We start from the raw sequence: 14,365 nt of genomic DNA, 5'->3' as shown, positions 1-14,365 counted from the left end.
CTGAAGATGGCCACTAAGTAGTAGGGTTGGGCAGACTGGAACATTCACTTGTTCCGCAACATTAGGAACTTGAGGCAGAGTGTTTCGGTACAGAGTGCCGAGACACGGGACACAGGACACAGGGCTGTAACTGCGTCCTAGAGAGAACTTCGAGAGGCAACAGGACATGCTCCGCTTCAGCTGGAATGTGCCTGAACCGAACGTGCTGTGCCAAGGCCGCACTAGATAGATTAGTTGGCCTTGGCTATCTGCCTGTCGATACCGGCTGTGTGCCGCCCTGTGTTGGAGTGTCAACATTTTTTCCTCCAGTTATATCTTTAATTCCAAAGCGATGACCCGTATTTTTCTTAGGCTTAAAAGTTTCCTTAAAGTCCAAATTAATTTTTAACATCATTCCCCGAGAAAGTGTTGAGGGAAATTTTCGAGATATTGAAGAAAGTAAATGGAAGTTGAGAGGGAAGGAATTCGAAGTGCAGAGAGCATAAGGCGCACATTGGGACGCAGAAGCAGCAGCTAAAGCAGTGCAGCGCAGAGCAGATTTTTGTAATCCACACAAATCATTGCACCATCGCAAGTTGACAGACAGGGCAGGACAGAGCAGAGCAGGCCGGTTCTGCACCTACTTCCGCCTACCACCCGCAGTCTTCGAAATACAGTTTCCTGCGCACGTGTCACGCAGTTAGTTAAGAAATGGAGGAGAAAATTACCACAGCCATTCAGTCTCACCATGTTTTGTAGGTACTATGTGAATCATGTGGTCTGCAATGCAGTATGTACGTATGTATGTATGTATGTATGTATGTATGTATGTATGTATGTATTTATGTATGTATGTATGTATGTATGTTCGTGAGAAAATGGCTTAACAGAATTTAATGAAAATCGGTATGTAAATTCGTGGAATAAGGCACTACAGCCTAGGCTATAAATCATTTTATTCATGCTTCGTAAAAAGGTAGTTTAGAGAAAAGCCTAAAATGTAATCCACCGAGCAAGTGGCCGTGCGGTTAGGGTCGCGCCTCTGTGAGCTTGCATTCGGGAGAGAGTGGGTTCGAACCCCACTGTCAGCAGCCCTGAAGATGGTTTTCCGTGGTTTCCTATTTTCACACTAGGCAAATGCTGGGGCTGTACCTTAATTAAGGCCACGCCCGCTACCTTCCCAATCTTCCACCCTTCTTCCGTCGCCGAAAACCTTCGATATGTTAGTGCGACGTTAAACAAACAGCAAACAAAAGAATGTAATCCTCATATATCTATGAAACAATCCGTGACCCAAGTTCTCGCAACATATAGAATTTAAGACAAAGATCTAATGCTGATTATGGAGAGCATCATCGCCGAATCCGTCGCCGTCATCCATCATCACATTTATGTGAAGAGATAAATATGGAAAATCATTTATCATGTCTTGTCAAATATAAATGCAAACGCGTTCACAACAGATTGTCAATGTTGATTGATTTTACTATCTTGTGTCTTGTGACAACTAGATGAAAATCTAGCAGTACATTTGTAAATACATATTTTTCCCTCTCCCCCACTGTGATCCTATTAATGAATTTACCATGCAAGTTGGTCGTGCGGTTAGGATCGCCTTGCAATGAGCTTGCATTCGGGAGATAGGGGGTTCGAACCCCACTGTCGGCAACCGTGAAGATAGTGTTCCGTGGTTTCCCATTTTCACACCAGGCTAATGCTGGGGGGAGGGGCTGTACCTTAATTAAGGCCTCGGTCGCTTCCTTCCCATTCCTAGCCCTTTACTATTCCATCGTTGCCATAAGACCTATCTGTGTCGGTGCGACGTAAAAAATATAAAAATAATCATGAATTAAATTCTTTGCTTAGTCCATATGAACGCCGAACATCGGTAACATAGAAATATTGTTCAGTCTTGTAAACTGGCGAAGGTGGTTGTTTTTATTGCGATTGTCTTAAGCTGAATAACCGCGTTGCCATCAGCACAAGGGAAATTGTGAAGATGACTAACAAAATGAGAAAAATCGCGAATGCTTGAAGAAAAAGAAAAAAAGAGCCTCTTAATACTGGATGCCCCAGTATCACAGAGTCTAAAGAAAACATGTTATTTCTGAAAACCGACGAGACCCTGCGTGGCAATTTGCGCTCACGTCTACTTCGCAATTCGTAAGCTTCGAGCTGTTCTGCTCTGCTCTTCCCTGCTCTGCGGCCAACTGCTTCTCAATGTGCGCCCGGCCTAACAGCACGAAAGTACAACAATGTATTCATCCAGTTATATTTTTAATTCCAAAGCGACGACCCATATTTTTCTTGGGCTTAAAAGTTTCCTTTAAAGTCCAAATTAATGTTTAACGTCAATCCCCGAGAAAGTGTTGAGGGAAATTTTCGAGATATTAATTACTCACTAATTACTCACAATACAGGCCAATACATTCAACTGGTGAAAATATTCTTGAATTGGTTACTTTTAAACACCTGCACTGCCACTGTAACCGTGTTATGTGTATTTTATACTGACCGGAAAAATCTTAACCTAAAAGCAGCCTTTAACGTGATTATTGGGCGCGAATTTCAGTGTTCCGACTGTTCGTTCACGTTCCCTGCAGCTTTATGCTGGACCATGGCCATAACTACACACAGGCACACACCACACAGCACGTTCCGTACAGGCACACTCCCAGTTCCCACTGCCGCGGAGCATGTAATGTTGCCTCCGGAAGTTCTCTCTACATTGCGCAGCTACAGTCCCGCGTCCCGTGCGCCCGCTGCACAGTTCAGCTAGTAGGCGAAGGGCAGTGCATAGTGGCGCTTCTGATGAGACAGCGAGTCAGTGTCTCCGGCTCGCTTGAGAATGTTTCGGAACAATTGACACTCGGTGTTCTGGAACAGCGGAACATAACTGTGCACCGGCACCTTGTGCCGAAACAGGGACATAGTGCCCAACCCTACTAAGTAGCTGAAACTAGTCCCAAGACTTATGTACGAAGGTAATCCCAAAAATAAGGTCTCCTATTTTTTATAAATACATAGACCTGTTTATTTCTACAATGGTTTACATCATTTTACAGCTTGAACATTTAGCTATTTATCTATATAATCACCATATCCGTCGATGCATTTTTGTAGACCCTGTGACAGTTTTTGTATGCCCAGATCATACCAGCTCCCTGCCATGCTGTTCAGGAAGTTATGAACCTCATCTTTCACCTTGTCGTCCGTGCTGAATCACTTTCCAGCCAAATGTTCTTTCAACTTAGGGAACAAGTGATAGTCACTGGGCACCAAGTCGGGACTGTAGGGTTGGTGGGTGGGTGATGATGTTCCACTGAAACTGTTGCAGGAGAGCAACGGTTTGCCAGGCGACGTGCAGGCGAGCGTTGTTATGGAGAATATTTACACCCTTGCTCAACATTCCTCTTCTCCGGTTCTGAATTGCCCATCTGAGTTTTTTCAGGGTCTCACAGTACCTGTCATAATTAATTGTGGTCCCAGCGGGCATAAAGTCGGCCAACAATACCCCTTTTCAATCCCAAAACACAGTTGTCATGACTTTACCGGCAGACTGTGTTTGCTTGAATTTCCACGGCTTTGGTGAAGAGGGATGCCGCCACTGGCGTGATTGCTGCTGGGTCTCGGGTGTAAAGTGGAACGCCCAGGTTTCGTCACCCCTGACAATTGAGTCCATAAAGTTGTCCTGTTCGGCTGCAAATCGCTGAAGAAATGTGCGGGAAGTATCAACTCGTTGCCGCATGTGGTCTTCAGTCAACTTGGGAGGAACCCATCTTGTGCACACCTTCCGGTATTTCAACTTTTCCGTTAAAATTCTGTGAGCTGTGGTTCGGGAAACCTCAGGAACCAAAGTGCAGAGATCATCCAGGGTGATCCGCCGATCTCCACGCACGATTTGCTCAACCTTCACAACTGTCTCTGACGTTCTCTCACTCCTTTGTTCATCGTGAATTTCAGTCCGACCGGCTGCAAACTCTCTACACCACTTACGAACATTTTTTACATCCATGCACGACTCACCATACACATCCGTCAATTGGCGATGGATTTCAATCGGTTCAGTACCTGTTGCATTAAAAAAACGAATAACTGCGCACACTTCGCAGTAGGCGGTAACATCCAACAGGAGCTCCGTACTCAACGGCTGCCAAGCCAAGACCGAGTGTCTCAGCGCGGAATGCGTATGTTTATATGCGAGCATGGGAAACACTCTTCACAATATTGTGACCAACAGCCACACGAACAGATTTCTGTGTTGATAAAAAAAAAAAAAGACCTTATTTTTTAAATTATCCTCGTAATATCATTTACTTGATATATTGTATTGTCAATTTATTCTTATTTTTGAAGCAAGATGTGTCCATGCTTTAGTGTCTACTTATTGACTTAATCAGTTCCTATCTTTGATTTATACTACGCATTATAATTAAACCTATCATATAAATTACATATACGCAACAATACTTATTTCAAGCGCATGTGGAGAAATGATAACCTCCTCGCTACAAAACTGCATGGCTTTCCGAAATTTAACTAGATGTGAGAAAATATAAACTATCCTCTGAATCAGTGATGTACTCGTATTTTGAGTTGTATCACATTCTTACTTAATTTCGGTATAGAGTATTAAAATTAAGCGATCGTTTACTTAGCCTTTATTTCTAACAAGTTAACAACTGCTATCAACCACGTTATTTACATATTTGTTATGAAAACATGGTCTGTTCTTTCATTTCTAATTTTCTTTATAGAACAGCAATTGACGGGTAATACTAATCGTCTCCGGCATTGCCTTCGAATGTCGACGAGAAAGGTCACATTTTATGGCAAACGCTTCAGTTTTCTTTTTCAAATAGTGTCACCTAACCTAACTTAACCCCGTATGTGCCATGAAAAAAAATATCAAGTGCCAGTAGAAAAGTGATAATCATCTCGCTGTAAGTTTGGATGGGAATAACCTTTCCGAAATTTAACCAGATGCGAGAAAATATAAAACTAACCTCTGAAATCAATGATGCACTCTGCCATATCTTGTGGTGTATCCCATTCTTACCTAATTGCAGTATTTAGCATTAAAATTTAGCGATTGTTTATTTCAGCCTTTAGTTTTAAGAGTTAACAACTGCTATCGGACACTTTATTTACGCACGTATTACGAAAACTTTCTTCTCTTTCATTTCTGTTTTTCTTTACGGAACAGCAGACAACGGGTATTACATGTTGTTGTTTGTTTTTTTTTGCTAGGGGCTTTACGTCGCACCGACACAGATAGGTCTTATGGCGACGATACGGGTATTACTAATCGACTCCGACATCGCCTTCAAATTGAAATAATAACATTAAGTTATTTATTAGACCACCTAATCAATACAAAATTGTCTTGGATGATTTACATAAATTTGTTAACTAATAGTAAATCATCCGAGACGATTTTGTATTGATTAGGTGGTCTAATAAATAACTTAATGTTATTATTTCAAACAAATATCATCAATACGGACCAAAAATGATATTTATTACGTGTATCGCCTTCAAATGTCGACGAGGGAGCTCGCTAGTGGACATAGTGGAGATACGATACCGAAGATGATCGATCGCATGCAGTATAATTGCTGGGTTCTTAAATGTCGGTAACAGAAAAAATTGCACGTGCTTAATCGCTCATAATATTGGATGCATCGGTGATAGGGCTCTCACTGTAACTGAAGAATAATACATAGTTTAATATAGGAATTTTGAAGGGACAGACAAAAACTACCATTATAACGGGATTCTCATTATATGCCGTACTCGTTATAGTGGATTTGTGCTGTATTTCTTTCCAGCCCCTGATAAACTTTTTTGTAGATCCCAGCCACACTCATTAACCCTTGCGGAGATGGAATTGCTTCTTGAATCATCTTCAGTGGGATGTATGAAGTGTAGAGTAAAGAAAAATCCAGTTTAGCTTAAGAAAAGAAAAAACAAAGAAAAAGCAAGTTTCATTCAGATGGAAGAAGAAAAGAACCTGGTCACCCACGCACAATGAGAGATGAGCACCTACTCCACATGTTCACTTATTGCCATCTGTGTTTCTCCTTTCTATTCCTCGCCTATATGCTCTGATGTGTCCTTGCATTATTTGCGTTGGTGTATGTATGTATGTATCTGTCTATCCACTGTCCTAGTTTCCTCTGTTTGATAAATATTCGTACATGTGTTTGTTCTATTATATACATTCATAATTTATAGTGCAAGAGATAAAGCAAAATTGGAAGGAAGAAAATTGTTGCATAGGGAAAGATAGCGCTCTTGAATTTTTTTTAAAAATGTTAATATGTCTCTTTTTTTTCTTCTTAAATTTTCAGATCACTATTGGAAGCTGGGGGTGTGGAACGTCTAATGACTATTACTCGTCACCGGCAAAAGTATACGCCAAGAGTGTTGAAGTTTGCTGGTCAAGTACTTTTTACTATGTGGCAACATCAGGAATTACGTGAAGTGTATAAGAAACACGGCTGGAAGGAGCAGGACTTTGTCACCAAAACTGTTGCTGCCAGGAATGCTGGTCCTAACTCGCCTAACAATGCAAATAGCACACTAAATCGTCCAATGGCCAGTCAGGGTGGCACGCGATATGAAGATAGAACAATGCAACGCAGTACGAATGTGAATAGTGCATCCAGGAGTCCTGGCCCATCGATATATCAACAGGTGATGCCCTGTTAAATCATCACTTACACATTCCTTTCTCTCTTTCTTCTCTCTGGTAATTCCATATCACGTGAAATGGGGTTAGTAACGGCAGTTCTGAGGGGTATGAATGTAAAGGCACAAACAGGATTTTTCCATTATATAGAAAGAACAGGACCTGTAGAGGTTCTTTTTTAAAGACAAAAATGTTTAACCTTTTTATATTTGATGCTGGTTTCTCATTATTTGCTCTGTAGTTTTTATGATAATACTGTATCTCACAGGGCCGATGACCTAGATGTTAGCCCCTTTTAAACTACAAGCATTATGTATCTCACACTGCAATAAAGTTATATTATACTGGTATTTTGTCTTCCATGTGTATTTTGTCCTCTTTTCTGTGATATCCATATCATAAGAATTCACTTCTTATTGCAGTTTTTCATTCTTTATTCAAAAGGGATTCCATAAATTGCTTCATGATAAAATTGTTGATAGTTGGTGAACATAAAAAATGCCGGTGAGGTGATCTTTTTTCCAGTCTTGGTATGACCAATCATTTTTAAATGTTTCTGTTGTAATTGGCTCTTAACTTCTTAACTGGGGAGTTTCCACTGAGAAACAAGCGTTCGTAGCAGGGAATATATTTTGGCTGAAAACTAGTTAATTCGTCGCGCCCATTGTCGTGATGTGGGTGACTAGTTACCTCGTCACGCCCATTATGCTTCTGCGAATGACGAAGGAACTCGTCCCGCCCATTGTGCAGGCCTTCACAGATGACTAGTTATCCAACCTGCCCATTTTGACATAAATATGTCTTATGGTGGTGGTCAGCAGAAAGTTTGTGTTACAGAAGTTAGCGACACAGAAGGTATGATGGAAGTGTAACTCTTGCAGGCTGTGTTGTAAGGTATGGATTGTTGGTCATACAGCGTTATCTAGCAACCTTGTGGGCTATGTCTTATGGCTGATGGTCATCTGAATTTAGAAGCCATTGATGGATGTCCATGACCAAGAGACAAGACATATTTATCATCATTTGATTTTCCCAAAGGGAAAAATGGTTTCTCTTGATTTGCATTTATTTATTCAAACCAAAATTCAGTATGTAATTAGACTTCTTGCAACTGCTTCAGTATTTATTTTACTATCCGATACAAATGTAAAAGTATCACGAGGATAACCTTGGCTATGCCAGTTCGAAGTGGCTGCATCTCTTGTTGTAGACAAGCTAGTATCTTCTCCCTCTTTTTCATTTTCAGAAGCAAGTTCACTGTCTCTTTCACCACTTGTGCTGTCGTTGCTATCCAAAGAGTTGTCACCTAATTCGTCATCTGATTCAATGAGATGAAGAATAGTTTCATGATCCAAACGAGTGCGCTTAGTCATTATGTACGGAAGAAAATGAAATGAAATATTGCCGCACACTGTGGCTCAGCAAGTCTGGAACCTACTGACATCTATAAAGCGATCGTAGAACTAAACTCATCAACAGTAAGAGAAGAGGTAACACGTCCCGCCCAGCAGATACAATTTTCAAAGGCTCTAGTCTAGTTAACTCGTCATGCCCGGTTAAGAGGTTAAAATCCATGTTTTATATATTCCTCTTTCTGTTCAATTAACTTATTCTGTACATGGAATACAGGTAATTTTTTTCAAGTTTCTTTAACTCTACCTTGTGGAATGAAGATCAGGAGTACAGAAAAGATTGGGTATTCTCATTTAAATAGGTGAAACATCCTTTTTCACCAAATTAAGGCCACTTCCTTCAAATTTTGTCTTGAAAAACAATCTTGTTTTAGGCTTTGCACTCATACCTTTTCTGCCAAGTATGTGTCAGAATAAAGAAATAAGAGTGATATTATGAGCACTGTATTCATTTTTATAGATTTATTTATGAATGAACAGAATACATGTTTACAGCAAGGCTGTGTACTACTTCTTACAGATGTATTCCCTAAAGTACTAGATAGCCTTTGGAGTTCTCAGGCTTCTTAAATAAGATAATTTAAGGCAATGATTGTGAACTTTTTAACTTGTTCTAGTTCGTACATTTTAATTTTTTTAACAGACTGTGTCATTCATTCAATATTGTGCATTTTTCTTATTTAACAGTTTTTGGTTTATTGAGGAATTTAGTCGGTAGCTTTGTTAGGAGCATAAATATCTTGTCTTGCATTTAGTAATTTTTTTCTAAGCTACTTTAAAATATGAGTATTTGATACCCAAATGATAAATTCAGCTACATAGTTTTGATGAATTACAGTTTTGTTATGGTTTATAAGGCAGTAATAAACAAATGTAAAGAGCGTGTTAGTGTAATTATGGGTTTGAAAATCAGCAGAGTTTCCTATCCATTGTGAGGGTGGTGGTGGTGGTGGTGGTGGTAGTAGTAGTAGTAGTAGTAGTAGTAGTAGTAGTAAAGAGTATTGGTAATTATTTTATTTTTATGTAGATTTATTTATTTATTTATTTATTTATTTATTTATTTATTTATTTATTTATTTATTTATTTATTTATTTATTTATTTATTTATTATGCCTTTGCAGGTGGTGAAGTCAGGGCTCTTGACCCTCTCTTACACTTAACCTTTATAGTGATCGATCCATAAGAGCAGAGCTTATTATGTAACAGTATGAAGTATCGAAAATACCTATTTATAAACGCTTTTAGTATGTTCAGACCATTGTCACTCCAAGATTTCTCACAGTTTGGTTGAATGGAATAACTCTATCATTCAGTATAACTGGAGCAATAATCTCATCTCATAGTGTAGTCAACAATTTTTGAGTCAGTAATGATTGCTCGAGTCTTGAGGGGGTTCTGGAGGGAATTTTTCAAGGAGTAAGTATTAAGTTACTGAAGGTCAGCGCTGATGTCTGTCATGGCTTGAGGCAAATCAGATTTCTTACAGCGACGATATATTTGTAAGTCATCCATTTAAAGATGGTAGCTACAATTCTTTAAATTATATATGATGTCATTTATGTACAAAATAAAGAGCAAAGGGCCTAAAAATTACTGCCCTGTGGGGTGCCTGCCTTCCTGGTTAGCCAGTGAGAGGTTCCTTGATCGAAGGAGTAAGATTTCATCTTGCTTATTAGGGCCTAGATGTTTTAAGTGTCAAATGTACTACTGAAATCGAGGAAAGTAAGTATTATCACCAGTCTTTGGTCCATTGTGTGTCTTATGTCCTACTACTGAAATCGAGGAAAGTAAGTATTATCACCAGTCTTTGGTCCATTGTGTGTCTTATGTCCTCAGTTACTTTGAGCAGGGCTGATGCAGTGCTGTCCTTCTTGAAGCCAGATTGCAATGGGTCTAGGAGGGAATGGTCGTTTAAGTATTTCAAATTTTTTCCACAGCTCCTCTTAAACATATATATAAAACAACTGGTCATACGCTACATAGAAACAGTTTTGTAAAACTTTATTAAAATTCTATTACCTTGAAACAATTTCAGTTTCATACATATATATTCGTTGGCTTTCCCAACATTTTTAAGTGTCCTACTGGCCTTCAGAGGCAATTTCTTTTTCTGTCCTGTTATTAGGAAGCTTACTGTGTTGGGCTGGATACAGAAAATGCAGATGGATCACCTTAGCATGTCAAAGATATGAAAGATACCTGAATAATGAATTAGAATACATTTAGTTACATTAGTTACATTTAATCCCAAATAATTCAATGCCTGATTGAAATTCATTTTTCCCATTTGTACTGGATGACTGAAGGTAAATCAGTACTTAATTTAGGAATGTAAGAGAAATCCATCCTGCTTCCTTCTCTGACAAATGTTTGCGTAAATTTCATATAGTTCTTTGTTTTATCCGTATGACTAGAAGGTGTGCTGTCCGTGCATATCTCACGCATGTCTACTTACTTTCTTCCATTAAACAATCTACCAGCCTAGCCATTTTGTTTTAGTTGATGTTGGGTATCACTGTGTGTCAGTTGCCATGTTTAAAATGATTGAGCAGTTTATCAGTTCTGAATTATGAGATAATTAAATTTGTGAACACCAAAAATATTCAGCTGCACAAAATTCACAGTGAAATTGTAACATCTACAAGCTATTGAAGATACTAAATTAAATGAATGGTCAGTAGGATAAGTATAAATAACAAGATTGGGGGCCACCTGCAAAAACAATTACAGGAATAATTAACTTTGTAGAGCAACGAGCAACTCCCTCTCCAAGGCGACAGTCATCAGGCTGACGAAGCTCCAGACTTACTTTACAACCTTACCTGTTGCTATTTACACCTGAAATTAACTTTAGGTAGCATGCCAGGTTTTTCCTCACTCTACTTATAAAGGATTTACCACAAGTTTCACTACGTCAATTTACTCCCAAAAACAAAATAAAACCAAACCGAAACCAACAATTATCACCGCGTGATGAGCCTAATATAAACATACATAAACCATATCCACAAACTATATACCACAACCGTACATAATTCTGAAGGCCAAGCTTCAAATTGATTATCCTACGGATATGAAGACTGTCCCTTCCTAACCTTAAATACATTACAATTAAAATATCAAGGAAGGTTCAACCTTTTCAATACAAAACTTGCATAAGATGTTCACAACATAATATTTATTAAATAGTTAGAACCGGTTTCGACGCTCATTGCGTCATCATCAGCTACAAAAATCACAATGGGCAAAGTACATGTCATAAAAAAATTGCATTAATAACTCTTGCATGGCTGAATACAAATGGTAGGCTGCTTTTTCTTAAAAGCTAGAAGAACTTGAGTAAAATATGATGATGTGATGTGACACATAAAAGCATAGTAGTTTGATGGGTAAGTATTGTGCATAAAATTGAACTGGTGCTTTGAACATAAAAGTCTGAATATGATGATAAAACGATGTGGTAAAAACAAAGTAGTAAAATAGTCCACTCTTCTGATGTTCAATTCAGGCACAAAAGTCCAGGTCCGATGTTATATAGCAATACCAACAAAAAGATTTTGTCGAGGCCGGGACACCTGATGTTGGGCGATTGAATAAGGTTGATCTTTGAATTAGTCTCAGCTCAACAGGGTGGTGAGTCTTGTTTAGCGTGCTGAGTGTGTGGTGTAAGAAGAGTTGTGGACAAGACTCACCACCCTGTTGAGCTGAGACTAATTCGAAGATCAACCTTATTCAATCGCCCAACATCAGGTGTCCCGGCCTCGACAAAATCTTTTTGTTGGTATTGCTATATAACATTGGACCTGGACTTTGGTGCCTAAATTGAACATCAGAAGAGTGGACTATTTTACTACTTTGTTTTTACCACATCGTTTTATCATCATATTCAGACTTTTATGTTCAAAGCACCAGTTCAATTTTATGCACAATACTTACCCATCAAACTACTATGCTTTTATGTGTCACATCACATCATCATATTTTACTCAAGTTCTTCTAGCTTTTAAGAAAAAGCAGTCTGCCATTTGTATTCAGCCATGCAAGAGTTATTAATGCAATTTTTTATGACATGTACTTTGCCCATTGTGATTTTTGTAGCTGATGACGCAATGAGCGTCGAAACCGGTTCTAACTATTTAATAAATATTATGTTGTGAACATCTTATGCAACACGTTTTGTATTGAAAAGGTTGAACCTTCCTTGATATTTTAATTGTGAATCTCAGTTCAATACGGGAAAATGAAGTTTTTAACTTATAATTAAATACATTAGCACATTGGCATCATCACCGTGGACTCTTACCATATGTCATAACGGTACAAAAAAAAAACCCAGCCACCTCACTATACTCTATAACTGAGCCATACACATCCACAATGTAAAATGTCTGCTGCAGGATTAATAAATAATGACAAGCATGTTGTATTATTCAAAGAATGAGCAAGTAATAAACACTTCAGCTACGTTTCTGTCAAGTCGTAATTAGTTCTGTGCATAACATATTACCTCCTAATTACACATAAAAAGACTGCCCACAATGTGCATTTCCTCAGTGAGGAATCAAGAGTCTTGCTCACAAAAGAACACCGTGTAGCATTTTCCACCATCCGCTCACCGGGAATGTGAATTAACAAGTAATGCACTCGTCATGACTCGCTAATTTTGCAGTAATGCACCCGTGAGGAACTCGTACAACAAAGACTTCACAGTGGCAATCGTCTTCAACAGCAACCTCAGTATCAGTGGTCAGTAACCGCAAACTCGTGCACATTAAAAATAAACTCGTAGCACGCATGCACAATATGTTTCACCCATCACTCCATGACAAGCAAGCTGAGAAACTCGTTGCATGCTCAGACATATATAGGCTCGCTCCATGTGGCGTAGCATCTACTAAAATCCACTGGAAACAACACTACCACTGCCACATCTTCAAGCGTCTCTTGTTCAATGTGACCTCGTTTGAAATTGGAGCTTTCAGATTCGTTACCAAGCTGCCAATTCGCAAATGGCGAACTTGCACAATTATCCATATTGATGAATTATCATCTTCAGCATCCACTTCCCGGTCTAAGCCTAGGTTTCTATACCACATGTTGTAACACTTCCAAATGACTTCAACCGTCTTTCCCGATACATTACATGTAATAAATATCATTTTTGGTCCGTATTGATGATATTAGATTGAAATAATAACATTAAGTTATTTATTAGACCACCTAATCAATACAAAATCGTCTTGGATGATTTACACAAATTTGTTAGCTAATAATGGGACATGTTTCGCCTTCCCTGAAGGCATCATCAGCCATAGTCTTAACCTTAAATTAAAAATAAGCGTCTAAATAACATGTAGTAATGAAATGAATTTTAAAAATCTTGAAGAGATTTGAAGTAAAATAACATTAAAAATAACAATGATGGTTTGAAAATACAATGTGATGAGATACAATAGTGGAAATATTAACAAAATTAACATTAGAAGGCTGCTAAAATAAGTACAATGGATAAAACAACAGATTGTTATACAACAAGTAGTAAGATTGCATAAAAGTAAAGTTGATAGTCATGGCGGTTATAATTAGACGATGGCGAAAAATCTTATATAATCAAAGTAAAGAGGAGAGAATAAAAGTCGAAGTTAGTCGAGAGATCCAAAGTTCATCATGATCTTGAAGATAAAAGACGAAAGTCAGATGCATATGGTGAAGTTGTAGAACACGTTGAGGATATGAAGTTGGTGAATAGAAGTTGAAGAACAGTTTCAAATAGGATCACTATGGACCATCTCAAAATTTGAAGTGATGTTTAAATGTTGTAAATTGTGAGTTTGTAGATATTCTAGTTGAAAAAGCATATAAAAGTGGAATCTGTAAATGGAAGCAAGAAACGTAGAGTTAATTGTGTGAAAAGATATTTGAAAAATATGGAAGTAGAATCGTATGCACTTACCATTTGACGGTGACAAAGATAGCTTGTAATATTATGAGTTAGAAGAATTTGCAACCGTAGACTTCTTGCTACGTGTGTTATAACTGAAGTTTTGTGCTGGAGGGGGATCTGTTTGCGTTGACGTAACTATTGGAGGGGGGCTGCTATTGGTGGGAGGGAAGGAAGAGAGTGTATTACTGCGCGTGTTGTAACGGTGTAAGGCTATTGGAGGGAGCGATGTTCCGGTGGGTGTGGCTATGGCTTTATTGGTTGTATTTGAATTAAAGGTACTAGCGGCGGGGGGAAGGGAGGGGGGTATATTAGCTGTAGGGGAGGTGGGAACTCTA

General features: G+C 38.6%; 1 protein-coding gene across 5 annotated transcripts in view; it reads left to right on the top strand.

Moving 5' to 3' along the window:
• Window positions 1-14,365, top strand: part of p120ctn (adherens junction protein p120) — a 914,089-nt gene that overhangs the window by 734,031 nt on the left and 165,693 nt on the right. For all 5 annotated transcript variants that reach the window (XM_067140690.2, XM_067140688.2, XM_067140689.2 and 2 more), the window contains one exon: window positions 6,333-6,678. In XM_067140690.2, the coding sequence (XP_066996791.2) occupies window positions 6,333-6,678 (346 nt within the window). The remainder of the gene's footprint in view (window positions 1-6,332; window positions 6,679-14,365) is intronic.

The sequence above is a fragment of the Anabrus simplex genome, chromosome 2 (genome assembly GCF_040414725.1).
Source record: "Anabrus simplex isolate iqAnaSimp1 chromosome 2, ASM4041472v1, whole genome shotgun sequence".
Classification (NCBI taxonomy): domain Eukaryota; kingdom Metazoa; phylum Arthropoda; class Insecta; order Orthoptera; family Tettigoniidae; genus Anabrus; species Anabrus simplex.
The sequence above is the reverse complement of the archived record's forward strand: the minus strand, read 5'-3'. Positions and strand labels throughout refer to the sequence as shown.